The 18,498-nt window shown below is 45.9% G+C and overlaps 4 protein-coding genes across 8 annotated transcripts; 2 read left to right on the top strand and 2 right to left on the bottom strand.

Moving 5' to 3' along the window:
* Positions 1 to 1,365: 1,365 nt before the first annotated feature.
* LOC122617301 (golgin IMH1) lies at positions 1,366 to 8,686 on the top strand. 5 transcript variants are annotated; one of them, XM_043793119.1, is made up of 12 exons: positions 1,398 to 2,037; positions 2,185 to 2,508; positions 2,702 to 2,860; positions 3,224 to 3,538; positions 3,606 to 3,846; positions 3,901 to 4,001; positions 4,070 to 4,192; positions 6,993 to 7,149; positions 7,255 to 7,460; positions 7,521 to 7,789; positions 7,857 to 8,163; positions 8,269 to 8,406. In XM_043793119.1, the coding sequence occupies exons 1-12, from the start codon at positions 1,684 to 1,686 to the stop codon at positions 8,329 to 8,331; spliced, it is 2,619 nt and encodes an 872-aa protein (XP_043649054.1). In that variant the 5' UTR covers positions 1,398 to 1,683; the 3' UTR covers positions 8,332 to 8,406. The 5 variants fall into 5 exon arrangements, with proteins under 5 accessions (XP_043649071.1, XP_043649054.1, XP_043649063.1 ...); XM_043793108.1 differs by having other exon boundaries at positions 1,411 to 2,037; positions 8,373 to 8,686; XM_043793128.1 differs by lacking the exon at positions 8,269 to 8,406 and having other exon boundaries at positions 1,399 to 2,037; positions 7,832 to 7,993.
* Positions 8,687 to 8,804: 118 nt separating this feature from the next.
* Positions 8,805 to 9,419, bottom strand: LOC122617325 (protein UXT). The gene is made up of 2 exons (XM_043793155.1): positions 9,299 to 9,419; positions 8,805 to 9,247 (listed from the first exon to the last, which is right to left on the bottom strand). The coding sequence occupies exons 1-2, from the start codon at positions 9,343 to 9,345 to the stop codon at positions 8,806 to 8,808; spliced, it is 489 nt and encodes a 162-aa protein (XP_043649090.1). The 5' UTR covers positions 9,346 to 9,419; the 3' UTR covers position 8,805.
* Positions 9,420 to 9,686: 267 nt separating this feature from the next.
* LOC122625802 (DNA polymerase delta subunit 3) lies at positions 9,687 to 11,122 on the top strand. The gene has a single exon (XM_043805854.1). The coding sequence runs from the start codon at positions 9,736 to 9,738 to the stop codon at positions 11,032 to 11,034; it is 1,299 nt and encodes a 432-aa protein (XP_043661789.1). The 5' UTR covers positions 9,687 to 9,735; the 3' UTR covers positions 11,035 to 11,122.
* A 168-nt stretch (positions 11,123 to 11,290) lies between these two features.
* On the bottom strand, positions 11,291 to 17,507 carry LOC122618111. Its single transcript, XM_043794255.1, has 6 exons — positions 16,872 to 17,507; positions 15,673 to 15,913; positions 15,270 to 15,550; positions 13,585 to 14,632; positions 13,086 to 13,428; positions 11,291 to 12,770 (listed from the first exon to the last, which is right to left on the bottom strand). Exons 1-6 carry the CDS (start codon positions 17,309 to 17,311, stop codon positions 12,463 to 12,465), a joined length of 2,661 nt encoding a protein of 886 aa, XP_043650190.1. The 5' UTR covers positions 17,312 to 17,507; the 3' UTR covers positions 11,291 to 12,462.
* Positions 17,508 to 18,498: the final 991 nt, after the last annotated feature.

Raw genomic sequence — 18,498 nt, 5'->3', positions numbered from 1 at the left:
CCAATCAAAATTCCCCAGCTAAAACATTCAAGACACGTTTTGAGATTCATGTGAACAGAACTTAAGGATTGCAATGACTATTCCTATCTTTATTTTTGTGTACTCCCAGAGCATGTGTTTAACGTGAAGTGATTATGATAATCTGTACGAAAGTTGTTTTATCTATTAGTTGATACGAGTATGTGGAATCAATTCCAGGTATATAGGCAGCAGTTCTATAATGGATTTGAATTAAGTAGGACACATAGAATTGATTTTGAAAAACAGTTTAACGCCGAAACAAAAGCATGAGTACGGAAGCAAACGCGATCTAAATACTGTAAATAAATTTTGTTCTTACATATGAAAAATCGATATAAATAAAACGTATAATGAGCGTTAACACAGTTGTTGTCTATCTTTTAAAAGGATTTTAAAATATTTTCAATGAATTGCTTTTATTCGCCTGTAAAATAAATCGAACTTGGTAACAATTTAAATCAGCAAAAACATATTGTTTTCAATTGGTGCTCCACATATTATCAGCGTATTAGGCTAGCCCTGTAAAATTTGGGCTGGGCCAGATTGAATTCAATTAGCTAACGATTGAGTATTGAAATATTCATTCTTATCGGAATTATTATACATATCTTAGGTTTCAATCTTTAAATTCAGTTATTTTGCCGCTGGGTCGTAAGACTTTTCCCAGCAGTTGTGCAACCGCCTTCAACGACTACATCGGAGTTATCAGTTATCAGTTATAAGTTCGGCCAAACAAACTTATCCGCTGGCAAATACCCCACCGGATGGGTTAACAATTATACGAAATTGGCAGAACCGAAACCGCAACTTGGGCAAACAGCGATGACTTGCGTGCGCATATGCTGTAAGATACGAGTATAACTCAGCCGCGCTAAGTTCTTGGGTAAACACGGAGCGATCCAATTCGATCCGAACCCGATCCCGATCCGACGCACTGATAAGCAGAGAGTCGAGTTTCCCAACTGGGGCTCTCCCCAGTTCTCAGGGTCTGTGGAGCGTCGGTGGAGCGAGAGTGGAGCGCTCAGTTCGGTTTCGTTGGCGATCGAGAACGGTTCCCAGGCGAAGCGCGGTTCGCCAAAGTCGCGGAATTCGGAATTCGGATTGGGGAAAGAAATAAAAGCAACAAGCTGAAACCGTATACTTAATACGCGTGTGTGTAGCTCAAAAACAAGAAAATATAAATAAACAAAACTACATTGCTACGTCAGAAGACTGCAAACAAAAGATATGAACGCAGCGCTGACGTCGCCGCCAAGGTTCGAATCAGATATATTTTTTTTTTTCGTTTTTTCCGTTTTTTTTTTCGTTTTTTTTCCGCCCATTTTTGTGTTGTTTTTAATAAGTTTACAACTTTACAACTGCTGTGATTTTTACTTTCGTGAGTGCATTTTCGCAAAGTGATTTGCGTGCAGTTCAAGGGGAGGAGAACGGCATTCGAGGCCCTCGCGCCCCGATCTTTCCGATCAGCAGTGCCTTGAGATTGCCGCTTTCGAAGTGAACGTTCGGATGTGGAAACCTTATACTCATGTCTAATTACACAAGCTATTACCTGGCAGACAAAATCAGCTCTAAATCGGGGCCATAAGAGCCAAATCTAATGCTATCCGGCCATACCTTTTGCAACGGAAGAAGGACGTAGTAGTTGAATTTCGGATTGATATCATGGGCAGCCGCCCAGTCGGGTTCGTCCTGGACGCCAAGTCCATGGGACTGAATGCGTCGAGACCTCCATCGCCACCACCTGCCACATCTGCGCCATCCGCCAGCCAAAAGTGCCGGCAAGTGCAGCCAACCGAGCCAAGTGTCTCCCGTCTACATCAGCAATCGTCGGTAGAAGTCCATGTCCAGTGCACTGCCAGCTCCGAGTCGATCTCCACCGACCATTACCGCTGTCTGCTCCAGAAGCTGCGGGATGCCAAGGGCGACGCTGGCGATATGAGCTTCGAGCTGAACAACATATTTCTGAAGCGGCTGGACGAGATTGACTGCCTAAATGGGCACGAATGTGATGATATGGTGAGAGTGGCTATAAATTAAAGGGGGCATCTATTTAACGTAAGACGATTGTTGATAAGCCAATAATGTTTTTGGAAAATCTCTCTTCAGCTTAAACATGTAATAAGAGCTATTATCCTCTACCTTAACGTGTTGGCTTACTTGCAGGACACTTTACAGCTGCGGCTGGGCACTTTCCAGGAGTGGGTGGATTTCCTGCTCCACGTAAACCACATGATCTTGGGCAACGTCTCGGATTTGGAGAAGGAGGCGTACAGCAAGATCGTTGCCTGCACTCAGTCTGTCCAAGGACAACAGCAACAGACCCTCGAGGAGAACCGCAAGCTGCGGAAGGACATCTGTGCGATTTTGAGTCATGTGCAGACTTCTAAAACCTTTGACTTCCACGGCATTTCCTTGGAGACAGTGACCGTGAACCAACTGCAGGGCGCTGGAAAGGATCAGGCCCGGCCGGAATGTGAGAGCGAGAAGGTAGGCCATAGATCCTTGAGGCAAAGAGGCGGCGGTGATTCCAGGGTCAAGTGCGACCCGAAGTCCCGCAGGAGCGAGAACTCTAAAAGATTGTGCCACTGAAAACGAACATTTTGTGCTGCTCAATAAAACGTTATATTTTGTTCACCATTATGTAAAGCTGGGCTTTGACTGGAGTTTCAATCTATTGCAGATGAACGAGAGCATGAGGTCCTTGGCCAGCGAGATAGCCGCCAAGCATGACGAGATCTGTAACTTAAAGTCGCAGATGAAAGACTTGGATGAAGTTGTGCAAACGGCCACGCAGAAGTTGCTGTTGAAGGATCAGTGCATAGCGCAGCTCAATCAACAGGTAAGATATCCCATTTCCCACTTCCCACAAGGCACCAACGATCCTTGTCCAGTGCACTGCGATCCGAACAAGAAATCGACATTGTAACAAGCTATGGAATTTATTTTATATACTCGTGTAAATTAATAGATGTTCATCATCAGGTGACGTTACTCATTATTAGACTCAGTTTAATAATAGATTCATTGTACTACTTTTCTTATCGCTTAATCGTCTGTGTAAACAATCTGAAACCCAATCAAGTATCTTTTTAGTAAAATGTCAAATTGCTCGGTAAAATTCTCAGTGTATTCAACCTAATAGCTCATCGGAAGCTTCTGACTAAGAACTAACCCATTTGTATTCCGAAAACCCCGACAACAGCTGCAGGAGATCACACACTGCATCGAGATCATGTCGGAGAATACGCCATGTGAGGGACCCTTGATGCACGCGACCCAGGCCCAGGAAAGGAAACGGGGACAGGACCACTTGGGGGAGTCGGCCAGCGATTCGTTGACCGCAGATACGATGACCAACGATATGCTCGAGAATCTCTCAATACACGACAACCAGGAGAGCGAGAAGCTGCGGTTGCTGAATGCGGAACTCAATGATCTCTTTGATCTGTTCAGGAAACAGGATCACCAGGCCATAGAGAGTGGGAGAAAACGTCTGTCCTGTTTCTTCGGAGAGCTGGTGAGGAATTCAACAATTTTCAACAAATGTCTGAGCCTAAGTATATCATAATCCTTCTTGGTTTCAGGCATCCGAGCGCGATGATACTGTGAAAAAGCTCGAGACCATTCGCAGCCACCTGAGAATCCTCCAGTCGGACCTCGACCAATCCTGCCTGAGCTCGATTGGTTCCGAAACAGGGCACTGTGACCAGGACGCGGACGCGGACGCTCAGATGCTGGAAGCTCTACGAAGACGCCTGCTCACCCTCAACCAAGTTAATCGAGAACTGCACGGGAAGTACCAGCGCCTGGACACCGAGTCTAAAAGTGCGTATTTCTGATCCCCGATTCGATGGCGTTTCGCTATAACCATGCAAAAAGTCAAAATTTCAGAGCTTCAGGCAAGGTTTGAATCGGAAAACGGCATTAATCAAAGAAATACCGATGTTCTAAGGGAGATCGCCGATCTAATTTGCAAGTTGGTCAGTTGAGTCGCTTCCTGCTGAATAGGAATGCAACAAATACATATTAATTATGTGAACCATTTCAGGGTTCAATGGAGTTCTCCTACAACGAAATCTACGACGAATCCTCGCGGGAAAACCCCTTTTGTACGACTATTGCAGAGTTGTTTGAACTGAGATCCCAGCAGGAGCAAAAAAGCAAGGCACTTGTGAGTATCTGACGGCTTTGATTGCGTCGCAAGTAACCGATTCCAATAACCCCGGTTGTCACATCAAATGCAGGAATGCGATACGAAAACACCTTCCCAAACAAGGAAGCCCCCCAAAGCCACCAAAATCCCGGGAGCCACAGCAAAAACAAATACAAAACCAACACCTAAACCTAAACCTTCAAACAAGCCAACGACAACTAAAACTATAACAACGAAAACAACGACAACATCTAGGACCTCCAAGTAACTATGTCACTTGTTGGGCCTCCCAAACAGTTAGCCTAAACAGTTAGCTAAGCCAAGTTAAGTAGTTTAGTATAGCTTAAAGTTTGTCGTTCTAAGTTATTTATCATCGAGATAGTATCCAACGAAAATCAACCGAAATCTATATGGCAAAATCCAAACACTTAACTCAGAAGCAGTGCAAGAGGTAAAACAGAAACTAGAATCACGGGTTGCCGAAATGAATAGTTTTAATTGATTCTACCTAGTTTTAAATAAAATTTCCTTTATATCCTAACCCAATTATGAGCTCTGGTCTGGCTTGAAGTACATACCCGTTTCAGTACCCAGAACTTTCTTATGTGGTAAACGACATTCGCCTTCGCAAGGCGATCCACATATACACCTAGTATATATGTACATATCCTGGCTGGAATGGCAGGAAATACTGTTGCTATTCGAGTCCCTGATTTATTTGCCCATATATACTTGGCCCAGACACAAAAGAAAGAGATCCACTTCACTCCCCTCTCCGGGCATTTGTCTACATACGACAAATACAAATCGTTCGCCAATGTGTTTATTGTGGAAACTCGGCTGTATGTTCAACTGCAATTGCCCAGAGGGGGAGTACCTTCTGCCCTCCATCCAGATGAGCCATCACCCCGGGAACTGGCGAATCGGAATCGGAATCGGAAATAGGTTTCGTGTTATTTATTTACCCACAATCGACACGCGACGCAGGCGAGGCAGGCGAGCAGTGTTATGCATATTGATGAGAGCCGCCGGGATTGGGACTTGAGTGACGAGAACTGCTCGTGATCCTCGTGACTGCGAGGACCTTAACACCGATCTCGGAAATTCCGAAAATTATAAATTCGGAAATTTCTATACCCTAAGCCACTAGTTCCGAGTCAACATAAATCGAGCTTAATGCAAATATTCAGCTGACTTATTTTAGGTGTGAATACTAAACAAGTCGCCGCCCCTCACGCCATCACCTCTTTGGCGAACTGTCGGGCGCAAAATCAAACACAACTCGGCAGGAGGCCCCAAGTCCCAAGCCCCAGTCAAGGGGTCGTCGGCGCTGGGAACCGGAGCAGTTCGCTTCAGAATCCTGTCATCCGTCGGCGGTTGTTGTTTGGTCGCGTGAAGCAAATCAAGGAAGCGCCGGGAATATCGCGCCAAATCCTCGCTTAGCCAATTTACGACCCGTAATTAGTCGCCTTCGCGCTCAATAAATTTTACTTTTTCCTTGACTTCGCTTTCGGCGCGAAAAACGAAAGGAAAATCGGGCAATTAGCGGGGAAAACGCGCGGAGAAAGTTGGCTAAAAGTGCAAATTGTTTTCGAGTGTTTTCCAAAGGGGCGAAGTGCAGTGAAAAGTGTGCGCACTGCAAATGTGCAACTGCAGTCGATGGAAAGTGTGTGGAAAACCGAATTGTAGGGAAAACCCCTAATGGGTTTAATGACAGACAAGGAATCATAAGAATTCATTGCCCCCGTCCTAATCGATTTTCACATTTCCCCGAGCTATCAATTTCGTTCTGCTCCCCCGCCGCAATATAATATGCCTTTAAAAGTGTTTTAAGTGCGACAAGCCACGCGTCCCCATGAACTCCTCTCCCAATGAATAATACTCGTAAATAACCATATCGTATGGCCCATCCACGGAATAGACAGACGATATTATTCGCTGCCACCCGCTGCAACTTTATTTTCAAATCGTGTCAAACAGTCGGGCCGCGCAAATAATAATATCTATAAAACTAGGGGGAAGTCCCCCACCCCCCATCCCCCACCAAACTTGTGTGTTGCCAAAGTGCCAAAGAAAGGAAACTTTGAAACCCGAAACCCGAGACCAGCAATCCGAAACCCGAAACCTTGCCACCTTGCCACCTACGCTTCGAATTGGTTTTATTTTCGTGACAAACTTTTAATAGCAATATTATTGAAATGAAATGAAACGGTAATGAAGCCGAAATTCGTCTGGGCCGTGCGAGATATATTTCTGACCTCGGCACGAAGGCTCCACTTCCAGGCATTCGACACCGAAAGCGATTTAAACACAAAGATACATCCGCGTATCAGCAATCGACCCTTGACAATTGACAACTGACAGGTGATTCCGTGCCCGGATTTGCAGGCAATTAGTTACCGATTTCTGACTTGCCATGGTAAGCTTGGAGAGCAGCGGTGCCAGTAGCTCCACATCTCATTTGAATTTGTAGAACACAGACCCCAGCCCCTCCGACTGCCCCCATCGCCAGCAGTTGGAGCACACGCTGCTCCACTGCCAGACCGAAGCGGACATACTCCAGGCCACCCGGGACAATTACCTCAGCATCATCGATGAGTTCAAAAGGGATCTCGAGGAGCTGACCGAACAGGTGGAGCAGCAGCAGCTGCAGCACAGCTCACAAGCCAGCCAATCCTGCCCAGAACCCGAGCTCCACTTTGTGGATCCGCCCCGGATCAACTGTGAACTAGAGATACAAGTTGGACCCACTAAAGCACAGATTTCTTGCATTGCTCTTAACTGCTTCTCTGATTTCTTGCCACTATTTTTCCACCAGAACGAACACCTTGCCTGCCAAATCCAAGGACTGCAGGACAATCTAAAGGATCGAGATAACCAAATCAACCAGCTGCAGTCCATGATCAAGAGCTACTCCGACTTCAGCGAAAACAATCGGCTTAAAGGAGAGATACATGACCTCAAGCTGAAGAATTGTGAGTAAAAACTTGGCATTGAATAGAGCTAGAAGCTTAGTTAATGACTTGTTTGGTAGTTTTATGTAATTTATTTTATGTAATTAATATATTGTCTATCTACAGGTGATCTATCCCGCCAATTGCGGGAACTCTCTTCCCTGATGAGAAACCAAGAAGACCAACGCGTGGAGCTGTGCACGAAGTACGAGAACCTGACGTCCAGCTTCGAGGATCAGTGCCAGGAACTCAAGGGAGCCAAGAGGAAGGCGCAGAGTCTGCAATCGCGACTGGATCAGGTGGAGCAGCTGCAGGATGAGCTTAGAACAGAGGTGATATCCGTCTTTTTGACTCCTTGAAGACAAATAAAACAGAGGGATTTTGAATTTCAGCGCAAAATGCTGCGAGAGGAGGTAATCGCCTTGAAGGAGAAGGAGGCCGTGTCAGCGGGACGCGAGCGGGCACTGCAAGAGCAGCAAAAGATTGGCCACTTGGAGGTGGAGAAGATGCGCAACCACATTCGGAACATGCAGGACCATCTGCAGTTGGATGACATCCGGCATCGCGAAAGTGTCCAGCGGATGAATGAGACAACTGAGTGTCTGCGGGAGGAGTTGCGCACCATTTCAGACAATTGCCAACAAATGCAGATCCGCCTGAAGTAGGTAATTTTCCAGGATAGAGTGCATCCATATAAGAGCAGCTGCCGTCTTCTCTCTTCCCGCTAGGCAACAGACCGAAGTCAACCAGCAGCAGGAGCAGATCATCGACTCCTTCCGAAAGTGGAAGGACGCCCAGGTGAGGGCCGACGAGGCGATGCGTCATTGCGCCAAGCGGGCCGAGGAACACATACACATGCTGCTGGAGGAGAACCGGTCGTTGGCCGAGGACTACCGCATTCTCTTCCGGGACAACCAGCTCTTGGAGAAGGAGATGAAACGAGTAAAGCAGGCGGTCAACTACGCGTCCAGTTCCGCGATGAGTTGTCCACCTCCGACGAGTGGCGGGCAGACCAATGCCGAGGCGGTAAACACAGTAAGTTGGAGATATGTAAATCTCTCACATATTTTATATGCCAAATTAGCACCAAAATATCTATAAACCATGTAAATCTTGAATTCTTCCTTCATTTTCAAAAAGCCTGTTCCAAATTTTGCCAAATCGGATAACCATTGGACTACGCAAACGGGCAGCTGGAATTAAAATATTTTCTCAATTGTCTAACCTATCGGTGACTTCCACAGATGGCCAGGCGATTGCAGAACTTGACCAGCACATCCCAGCGCATTTCTAACCAGAATCGGACTCTCAACGATCAGTACTGCAACCCCTTGATCTCACGAAGCGCATCTGGAATAGGGCAGCCGGTGGCCCAATCTACACTGCGGCCTTCTGGATCGTCTGAGGATTAGTCGTAGGGGCAGATAGGAGCATGACGCTTCCATTCCATTTGAACATTGTTCTCACCCAAAATCTGTATGCCATCAACACTTGAGGCGCGTAATTTGTAAATTATTTGTAAATTGTGGTAGAAAATAAAAACTAAGTGCTTGTGTAATCTTGGTAAAAGTGATCACTCAAGAGTTCTTGAAAACTCTTTCAATCTTTGTTGTAACAAGTTAACTAGCTAATGATCTTGAAGAGAACTCATTATCTGCTTTTGTGGAGGCAGTTAGGCTATTTGGTCTCATCCTGTTGAATTAGTTTGGCCCTTTCACTGATTGCTATTAGTGACATTTTGATTTGGGCCCTTTTCTTGACGCTTTCTTCGCGCAGGACATCGGATTGCTTGGTCAAGATCTTGACGCGGGTGTCGCTGAAGCGTTCCGCCTCCGGAATGCTCATCTCCAGGTACACATCTTTGCCCACATTGACCAGAATGCTGTCCATTTTCCGGACGCGCGCTTGCATGAATACGTTGCTGCCGATGTTGACTTGCGTTTTGTAGCCATCTGGTAGGTGGGTGTCGAAGGTCTGGAGGGTGTTCTTCAGCTGCACGTACTCCATGATCTCCTCGTTGAACTGTCCGATGCACTTTTCCAGCTGTCTGAGGTCCTCTTTCAGCACATCGTTGATGAACTCCTCGATTTGGGTGATGCGCGCCTGATTCGCATCCTGCCTTTAAGTTGGTCTTTGATTTAGAGCACTTCCTTGTACTTTCACCACTTACTCGTTTTTTATCTTCGCTTCTGCGTGGGTTTTTGGATTTATTTGCATTGTTTTGGCATAAAAAGAATTCAAACTTAGTTGGATGTCTAGTTTGTTTACTTCTTGCTTCTTCTTTTCTTTGCGGTAGCGGCAAACAGCTGTTATCGATAGACAGCAGTATTTTCCATTTAGCTATATTCAAGCTAAATGTTAAGACTTGTAATAAGCGTATTAATAATTAAACAAAACAAATCTACAACACATTAATTTTTAACTTACGAAAATTGGTGCTTTTTGTACACTTGTACAATTACAATTAGCAATGTACCATTAGCACAAGCAACACATCCTTTCTGATTCAGTATTCAATACTGGTAAATTTAAGCACATTTTTTACCCATATGAGTTGGCACTCCCTCAATATGGTTTCGCGCTAATTTTACTAAACAAATTGTCGAAATGTCGCTTAAAAAGGCTCTCGACGATTGTATGATTGATTTCGACAGCTGTGTGCTGGTCAGCGATCTTCTGGAGGAGTACAAGCTGTCCTACAAGGAGGTGAACGATGTGCTGGAAGCCTACATCAAAGATCAGGAACCTGCCACTAAATTCGAGAAGAGGTTTCTGGTCCATGGCAAGCGCAAGAAGAAAGGATCCGATTCCGGGGAGGATCTGTACTCTGTGGTGATGGAGAGCAAGGTGCAGGATTGGCTGGCCAAAGTCCAGGATGCGGAGTCCCAGCTTTATAGTGTGAAAATTGCCGGTGGCGCCAAAGCGCCGGCCGCGATTTTTAAGCCCATGCAGCATTTGGAGGTGAAGTTGGCCAAGGTGGAGCAGCGTCCTGGAGCGGAAAAGAGTGCGCCCAGTGCAAATGGAGGTGCCCCCAACAATGGAGTAAAGTCCGAACCCATTAAATCGGAGTCATCCAAGTCTGTTGCTAAGTTAGAACCCTCAAAATCGTCACTTAAATCAGAGCCATTGAAGCCAGTGGCAGAGAAGTCAGTAGGCGCCAAGGGCAAGTCCTCTCCAGAGACTCAGAAGACCTCGCCCAAGGATCAGGCCTCTAAGGCCAAGCCTGCAGTGGCCAAAAAGGGTAGCATTAATAGCTTCTTCACAGCGGCGTCCAGCAAACCAAAGGATGTCAAGGAAACGCCCAGCAAACCGGCTTCCGGCACCATGGACAACTTCTTCAAGAAGCAACCTGCAGGAGCAAAGAAGTCGCCACCGGAAAAAGAAGATAAATCCAAGAAAGAGGCTTCCACTTCAAATAAGAAGGAAGCCTCGAAGAAGACGGCCATTAGTCCAACCAAAAAGCCCTCAACCGCAAACACCTCCATGCAACTGTTCGACGAGGAGAGCGCCTCCTCTGACGAGGAGGAAAAGCTGGACATGCTCCGGCGAAAGGTGATCGAATCGGACAACGAATCCGATCCGGAGAAGGCCTCGACCTCCAAGCGACGACGAATCAGCGACTCTGAGGACGAGGAGCAGCCACCCAAGAAGACCGCCGATGAAGAAGTCATCTCGGTGGACGAGAAAATGGATTCGGAACCGGCCAGTGAAACCTATCTGGACGAAGATGGCTTCGTTATCACGCAGCGAAAACCTACAAAAGCCCAGCCAGTCAAGAAAAAGGTTTCGCCAAAGGCTGCAGCCCCCGTCAACAAAAAGAAATCGCCTCCTGCAGCCGCCAAAGCTGGAAAAGATGCGCCGAAAACCAAACAAGCCGGCATCATGAACTTTTTTTCCAAGAAGTAAATAACAGCATGCAGTTGGTAAAATAAGACTTATGATTAAGTATGGGTGCAGTTAATGTTTTTAATAAACTTATAAATGATAGAACAAATTTGATTTTAATTATTGGAAAATATATTTATTTTGTTGAAGAAATAGTAATCAACCCAATTTAAAACACCATATTAAAAGACAGCGTTTGTTGTTAAAAAGAATTTATTGCATTTGTTTATAGCTGCTAGAAGTTGTTTGAGTATCTTGTTGTAATTTGTATTTATTTATTTATATAGATTCGCGTGTCTGATCGTGTGTCCGTGTGTGTATTGTGTGTGTGGGCGTGTCGGTGTGAATTTTGCCTGGCCTATGCTTTATCAGTGCGTGTTTTTGGTTTTGTTTTTGCATTTGTTTTTGTGTTCGATTCGAGATCAAAACTCGTTATCTCCGTCTTCGTTATCGTAATCGTTACCGTTACCGTATTTCAAAACACTTTAAAAAATTAAGGCGAGGTTTGAAAAAACACTTGTTTGTTCATATAATTCGAATATTCGTTAATTTAAATTGTTCATTTGTTGTCTTGTTGGTTTTCGGTTTTTGTTTTTCCCGTTTCGTTTCGTTTTTTGTTTTTTGCTTTTCTGTTTCTGCAGTGATTGCGTTTGATTCCTATCTGATTTTTAAGCATTAAAAGCTTACAGTCAGGCTGCCCGATGGCAAGCAAATACATATGTATGTAAGTGATTGAGTAAGGGTTTTGTGGTGGATAAAACAATTTGTCGTGTTCCTGGCAAACAATCGAGATCAGTGGCTACTCTTAGGTAGAAGCTTCTCAGAAGCTAAATTAATGCTTACACTTAGATTTGCTTCGGCCTTGCTTCCTAGGTTCCGACTAGGTTTCCCACTTCGGCAGTGGTCACTGTACACCTCACCAAGATACAATGTTTCCGTTTCCGTTTCGAATGGCATTTAACTAAATTTTAAAGAGTCCAATAAGTGGTGGGAGTACAGTGGACCATCGCCAAAGGGCTGCCCTTGTAGCTATGTTAATTCATAAATATTGCTCGCAATGCAAAATGAAAAAGTCATTTGCTATAAAACCAATCATATATAATCAGTTGATTAATCATTTCCTAGGTGTGATATGAACATAATGTGTGCATGATATGACTCTCTACTAATATGATCGTTTTGATTTCTCTCGCACGCTATTTGCCTTGACTTAATTACCTAAATGAATGTAACATTCGTTTCGTACAATTTAATATCTCAGCACCATTTTTTAGAATAATAGCACAAAGTATATATGCAATTATGTTTTGTATGGGTCAACAATAGAATTTTCCTAGAATTTGTGTGGGTGTTTTCTTTTCTTTTCTTATTCTTTCCTTTTGCTACTGAGTAAAATATATCTAAGTTTATTTAACTTTGCTCGCTTCATTTTGTTTCGGGCTCTCTCTGCTAAACTTGCGTATCTACGACACTGCCATAGGACTCTTCAGCAAATTTGGGCGCAATGTAATCCTCGTAGTAGTTGATGAATATATCCTTGAACTCGTCGGCTATGAACTCCAAAGCATTTAGCATTTGCATCAGCTCCCGATCGTTGCACTTGTAGTTGCTCAGCGCCATCACATCCCAGAAGTAGGAGAAGTACTTCACGTACTCGATCGACTGTCCGCCGTACTGGGCCATCACGCTGGGCAGCACGGATCGCAGGATGGACCCCAGTTTGTTGAACTCCCAGTCGTCCAGGACTGTGGCCCCCTCTTTTGGTTGGCGCAGTTGTTAGAGGTAGGAGGAGCAGACAGAGAAAGAGAGATCACAAGAGATAGTTTACCAGGATCCAGGAGAAGAGGAGTAGCAGAAAATATGTAGGGTACATGATTTCTGAATTTGGCTTCATTAGTTACACAATTAAATTATAAAGCTAAAAGCTTATAAAATAATAAATAAATGTAATAAAATGGTGGATCAAGAAGCGGGAAAGGTGCGCAACCAAGAGGGAAACGTGAGCTGGTGATGATCAAAAACCATATACATATATATGTAAAAGCCAAAGCTCTCCGCTTTTGAGGACTTACCGCGGTGCACCATGAGGCACTGCTCCAGAAGCAGCCTGGCCAGAGCCACCTTGCACTCGTGCAGATCCATCAGTTGGTTCTCGGCCCGCTCGATGGCCGCGTACAGTTTGCACCTCTCCTCGATTAGTTCACAATCGATGAGCGACGTGGTGAAGGCCCAGAACCACTCCAGTTTCTGGTACTCGCCGCAATGGGGACACATGATCAGGTCGGCGCCATTGAACTCCGGCTGGGTGTACTCCTCGGACAGCCACCACCGCAGACTTGGCGCATGGGGCAGATCGTTGGGTGTGAAGATCTCCATACAGTTTGGGTTATCACAACGGTAGCGATGAAACTTATGCTGTGGGGAGGATACATATTTTAAAAATAATTTAAAATACATCAACAAGTTTAAGGGAAACCAGAACATGCAAGCCAACAGTTAAAAGACCATACAAGTTGGATGAGATTTCTAGGGAACACAGTATTGAGCATAAATCTTGATGTGCCAACTTACGAACTGATCATCCGAGTGCGTGAGCTGGCAGGCGTTGCAGTGACACCTGATGCCGCTCTCCACGAGCTGTTTTGTGCGCTCCTCCCGGGGTAATTGCTGAAAGTTACCTCCGGCGAAGCAGTTGTAGATGCCCGAGCCCGCCGGCAGATCCAAAAGGGCCAGCGCGGTGACCTTGCGGCCGGAGAACTTGGCGCAGATCGTGGAGGAACAACTGTGGCGGCACAAGTTCAGAGTATCCGGGTAGACAGAGTACGACACGACAGCCACCTCGCCGGCCAGCAGATGGAGGTGGCCCTCCTGGAGGCGCATGGGAGCGGCCCATAGCTGGAATTCGTTGAGTGGCGAGAAGACGTGCGGATCAGCGGGCAGGACGAAGGATCGGCAGGCAGTGAGCGATCTGTGGCGCAGCTGGCCAATGTGACGCATCAGTAGAGCGGCACACAGCAGCTCCCATTCGGCACTCGACATGCGGGAGGCCGTGGGCAGACTCTTCTCCAGCTGGTCGAAGAACGTGGTGCACTTGCTCAGGTAAATGGACAGGATGTGGGCGGCCAGGGCCAATGCGATCACCGTGTCCGTGGGTCGCTCCTCCTTCAAACGCTCCAATCGCAGCACAGCACTGTAGGCGATATCCTGACGCTCCTGCATTCCCCCATTGATGGCCGACCAAAGCTTGCTTAGCGTCGGTTTCTTTCGGCAATGGCCCAACAGCTCCGGCAGTCCTGTGATCAGCATCCTGAAGGCCAGCTGCAGGAGTCGCGGCATTCCGAAAACATCGCCAAAGGACTCGAACAGCTCGATCTGGTGGCCAAAGCACTCCACCGCATGGATCGCCGCATGCTTGAAGCGGCACTGTCGGGAACAATAGACCACCAGGCGGTTGGAGCAGTAAATGCAGGGAAAGGGAATGAACTGAGTGATTCCGCAGTAGTCGCACACCCGGCAATTGCCACTCGGCACCATGGCCACCGCTTCCGATTCGAAAATGAGCGCGTTCTTGGCCACCGCCCTGGTTGTGTGCAGCGACGAGGAGTTGTCCAACCAGGCTCTATAACAAAAAATATAACTAGAATAATAACTTGAATATAACAGGAGGCGTTTCCGACCATATAAAGTATATATATTCTTGATCAGGATCAATAGCGGAGTCGATCTGGCCATGTCCGTCTGTCCGTCCGTCTGTCCGTCTGTCCGTCTGTCCGTCTGTCCGTCCGTATGAACGTCGAGATCTCAGGAACTACAAAAGCTACAAAGTTGAGATTCAGCATGCAGACTCCAGAGACATAGAAGCAGCGCAAGTTTGTCGATTCATGTTGCCACGCCCACTCTAACGCCCACAAACCGCCTAAAACTGCCACGCCCACACTTTTAAAAAATGTTTCGATATTTTTTCATTTTTGTGTTAGTCTCCTTAATTTCTATCGGTTTGCCAAAAAAATATTTGCCACGCCCACCCTAACGCCCACAAACCGCCCAAAACTGCTATGCCCACACTTTTGAAAAATGTTTCGATATTTTTTCATTTTTGTATTAGTCTTGTAAATTTCTAACGATTTGCCAAAAAACTTTTTGCCACGCCCACTTTAACGCCCACAAACCGCAAATTAGGTGTGTCTGCACTTTCCATCTAGAGTATAGATATCTATATTTCTTTTTTTTATCTAGAATGGAACATTCGAACTCACATTTCAAAGGCTTTCGAATCGTTGGTATCCAGATCATCGCCCGTCTGTACGGCCATCTCGAAGCGCTCCACCTTGAGCACCTCGCACTGGTGCCAGAGCTCGTGGGTCCTCGCTTCGAACACCTGGTTCAGTTCAATGTGCAGGAGCTCGTGCAGATGCTCCTCGCAGAGCGCAAAGTTACGCAGTTTTAAGGCACAGGCGGCTTGGCGCAGCTTAATCAGTGGCAAGTACTCCTCCGGATAGCCCAGATCCAGGGCGCACAGGCAGTCGTCGTAGGATTCCTGGGAAGATTGGGAATTTCTTTAAAATATATGTGTGTATGTGGAATGAGAGACCAAGACTGTTCTGGTATCTAGTGGTACCCCACTTATAAGGGACAGTATTCGAGTAATGGATTTCTTACCGCGTATAGGCCGCAATCGAAGAGGACGAGGGAGCGATTGGCGTGGGCCAGGGCGGCTGCTAGCGTGTTCCGGGCCGGGGCCAGGAAAATGGCCTCCGTGAAGAGATCGCTGGCCTTGAGCGGATGCCGCTCCTTGCGGTACGAATCGTTTCCAGCCTCCCGCAGACGACGGGACTCCTCCTCCGACTTGAAGTGGCCCGTTTGGTGGCGCAGATGTTGAAACCATTTGAGTACGTGTGGCCTGTGCGGTTGGCAAGAGGGTGGGATGGTTAATTATTCACGGCAAATGTCAAAACGAAGTGACCCAAATTCCGAGTTCGACAGCAAACAATGCTTCTTAACCTAAACGTACGAATGCATGCAACCGAGTATACTGGGCCGTGTTTACAAAATCTGCTGGTAAAAACTGCTAACAGCAAATAGTGGGTGGAAGTAGCTATATGAAATCATATAAATGTGACTTTATTGTGACTTCACATATACATATATCACTATTAATTTGGGATTGATAAACTAAATATAAATTATTGGTTTAATTTGTAAAAATCGGGTCATTCAATCTAAAACCAAGCCCAATGTGCCACGGTGCAAAATCACCTCCCACAAATTAAATTCATTTCATGGGGTAATTATGGATTTGCATAATGGCCTGGTCGCCAAAGGCCCTAACCAAAATTAGCCCACTGGTTGAATAAGCACCACGCGGTTCGAATGTGGTTTGCATATTGTTTGAGGTCGAAGTGTAGACAAAGGGGGGAAATATAATAATAAATAATTGCAATTAAATTATATTTTATATTTATATTGTAAAAACCATAGAGAACGCTAGAGTCGACACCCTCGACTATCAGATATCCTTTACTCAGTTGGACGGACGGAATCTGATTAAGGATATGAATACTTTGAAGAGTCAGAAACGATTCCTTCTCCTGTTACATACGGTTCTCCGAGTCCGGTATACTCTTTGGCTGTACAAGTAACGGATATAAACACGGTACGACGTAAACATGACATTGTGATTTCACAGAGCATAAACTATCTTTCTAATTAGGATATTAGATAACAACTAACGTTGGTACCATGAAATGACACTAACGACATTTTCAACGTTTTGATAAATCTTGTTAGTCAGTGGAATAGATTGGGTTTGGAATTGGGATTGGGATTGTTACGGCTAATGGCCACATCGATTTGGTCACCTAAAATCCAGCACCGGCTCCTTGGTCGTAGTTGGGGACGAAATACCCAGTCCGCCCACCGCCCCAATCAGGTCGTCATCCTCCTCGCCGTTTTCGGGACGCGAAAGTGGCGCCGCCGACGTGCTGGCCTCCAGATCGCCATCCTCCAGGTTGCGGCTCAATTTCTGGCGTTGCACAGGCGTTATGAGCAGGAGCAGCTGCAGCTCGTCCTTGTGCAGCAGCTCATCGGAGTTCAGGTGCTTGAGCTGCTGCCCAATCAGTTCGCTTAGGGTCACAGCTGGCGGAGCGGAGGCAGGAGCAGCCGCGGAGGTGGCACCGGAACCGGAAACGGCAGCAGACGAGGCGGTGGCGGTGGAGACGGGAGCGGTGGCGGTGGCTGTGGTGGTGTTGGTGGTGGCTGCTTTGTTGTTCCCACGCGCAGAGGATGTGGAGGAGGCCATCACTTGGTGGCTGGTTGGTGCTTGTGGCTCGCTTTTTTCTGGTCTCGCGCTCTCCTTCCGTTCAGTTGGCCATGGCCAGCTATCCGGTCACTGCCGCGGCGGCAGTCCAGGCGAATTTTCGGCTATCAATTCGAGTGCACAACGCCCCGACATCATTGACTAATAACGCTAGCTAAACTTTCACGAACTCCCGCACGTTGTGGCCTTCATATTGATTTTTAAAACATCGCCTTTCGTGCCAGCGATGTGCGAGTCGTAACGGATTCATCGCCTAGGGATGCCACTTACCGTTACTGTTACAGTTACCGTTATTCTTGGTGGTGGCATTTAAGGAATATCCTAGAAAATCATACAATAAGTTGGGAAACCGTTGTGTACTCTCAAATAAGTATGCAATTAATCTTCCCATCTGACCCACGATAAAAAGTATTCAAATAAATAACAAATAAATATGTAACATATAAGTATGTTGTGACCAGGGCTACTTGCAAATACCAAAATCAAACTGTTTTCATCCATCTGGCATCCCCTCGAGAAGCGGGCAATTCAAATTTCCGGCGAGTGCTTTTCTCATTCATTTTCTTATCTGCCGGCTGGGTAAACCCGCTCTCAAAAGCAAACTGATCCCGTTGGCTTTCTTACCGCACGTTACCATCATTGAACGGTCCGTGTGCTATACTCACACTTGACAGGCCGTACCTCCTGATAAGAATGGGCATCTTTCTTCCTCTTTTCGCTCGAGACTGCACTCAGAGAAATGCTGGCAGAACAAGTGCTATATTTCGGAGCTATACTTCACTGAAAGGAATGTATGTATATATATATCTGTATATTCTGCGGCGATATAAATGTAATTTAAGTATGTAAATAATAACAATCACGATTATTGTGCATTCAAGCACTTAATCATGGGATACAGTTACATCGATTTTAATTTGTTTGTTCATATCTGTATATATGTATTATATTTGTCACTATTTTTCAATACTCTTCGATATTAAATAATTTTAAAAAACAGTAATTATATGGAAAATACAGATCGACAAATGCTTACCTTTGTTAGGGAACACATACATATATTTCTGCTCCCTAAGAGACAACTCTCCACTTATTTTTGTGAGTGTTTTGTTTCTGCTTTGCTTACCTTCCAGATTGATCCATCCTCCCCCCGCCGCCCCACGAAGTAC

The sequence above is a fragment of the Drosophila teissieri genome, chromosome 2L, assembly GCF_016746235.2.
Source record: "Drosophila teissieri strain GT53w chromosome 2L, Prin_Dtei_1.1, whole genome shotgun sequence".
NCBI classification, from domain to species: domain Eukaryota; kingdom Metazoa; phylum Arthropoda; class Insecta; order Diptera; family Drosophilidae; genus Drosophila; species Drosophila teissieri.
This window is presented reverse-complemented; position numbering and strand designations above follow the sequence as displayed.

What these genes read in the sequence shown, in the direction of transcription:
- LOC122617301 (XM_043793108.1), top strand. Translation starts at nt 1,684, where the DNA reads ATGGGCAGCCGCCCAGTCGGGTTCGTCCTGGACGCCAAGTCCATGGGA. An exon ending in CCGATCTAATTTGCAAGTTG is followed by an intron (nt 4,002 to 4,069) that starts GTCAGTTGAGTC and finishes GAACCATTTCAG; the next exon opens with GGTTCAATGGAGTTCTCCTA. An exon ending in ATGCCGAGGCGGTAAACACA is followed by an intron (nt 8,164 to 8,372) that starts GTAAGTTGGAGA and finishes TGACTTCCACAG; the next exon opens with ATGGCCAGGCGATTGCAGAA.
- LOC122617325 (XM_043793155.1), bottom strand. Translation starts at nt 9,345, where the DNA reads ATGCAAATAAATCCAAAAACCCACGCAGAAGCGAAGATAAAAAACGA. An exon ending in GAAGCGAAGATAAAAAACGA is followed by an intron (nt 9,248 to 9,298) that starts GTAAGTGGTGAA and finishes ACCAACTTAAAG; the next exon opens with GCAGGATGCGAATCAGGCGC.
- LOC122625802 (XM_043805854.1), top strand. Translation starts at nt 9,736, where the DNA reads ATGTCGCTTAAAAAGGCTCTCGACGATTGTATGATTGATTTCGACAGC.
- LOC122618111 (XM_043794255.1), bottom strand. Translation starts at nt 17,311, where the DNA reads ATGGCCTCCTCCACATCCTCTGCGCGTGGGAACAACAAAGCAGCCACC. An exon ending in GATTCGAAAGCCTTTGAAAT is followed by an intron (nt 14,633 to 15,269) that starts GTGAGTTCGAAT and finishes TTTTTGTTATAG; the next exon opens with AGCCTGGTTGGACAACTCCT. An exon ending in CGCACTCGGATGATCAGTTC is followed by an intron (nt 13,429 to 13,584) that starts GTAAGTTGGCAC and finishes TCCTCCCCACAG; the next exon opens with CATAAGTTTCATCGCTACCG.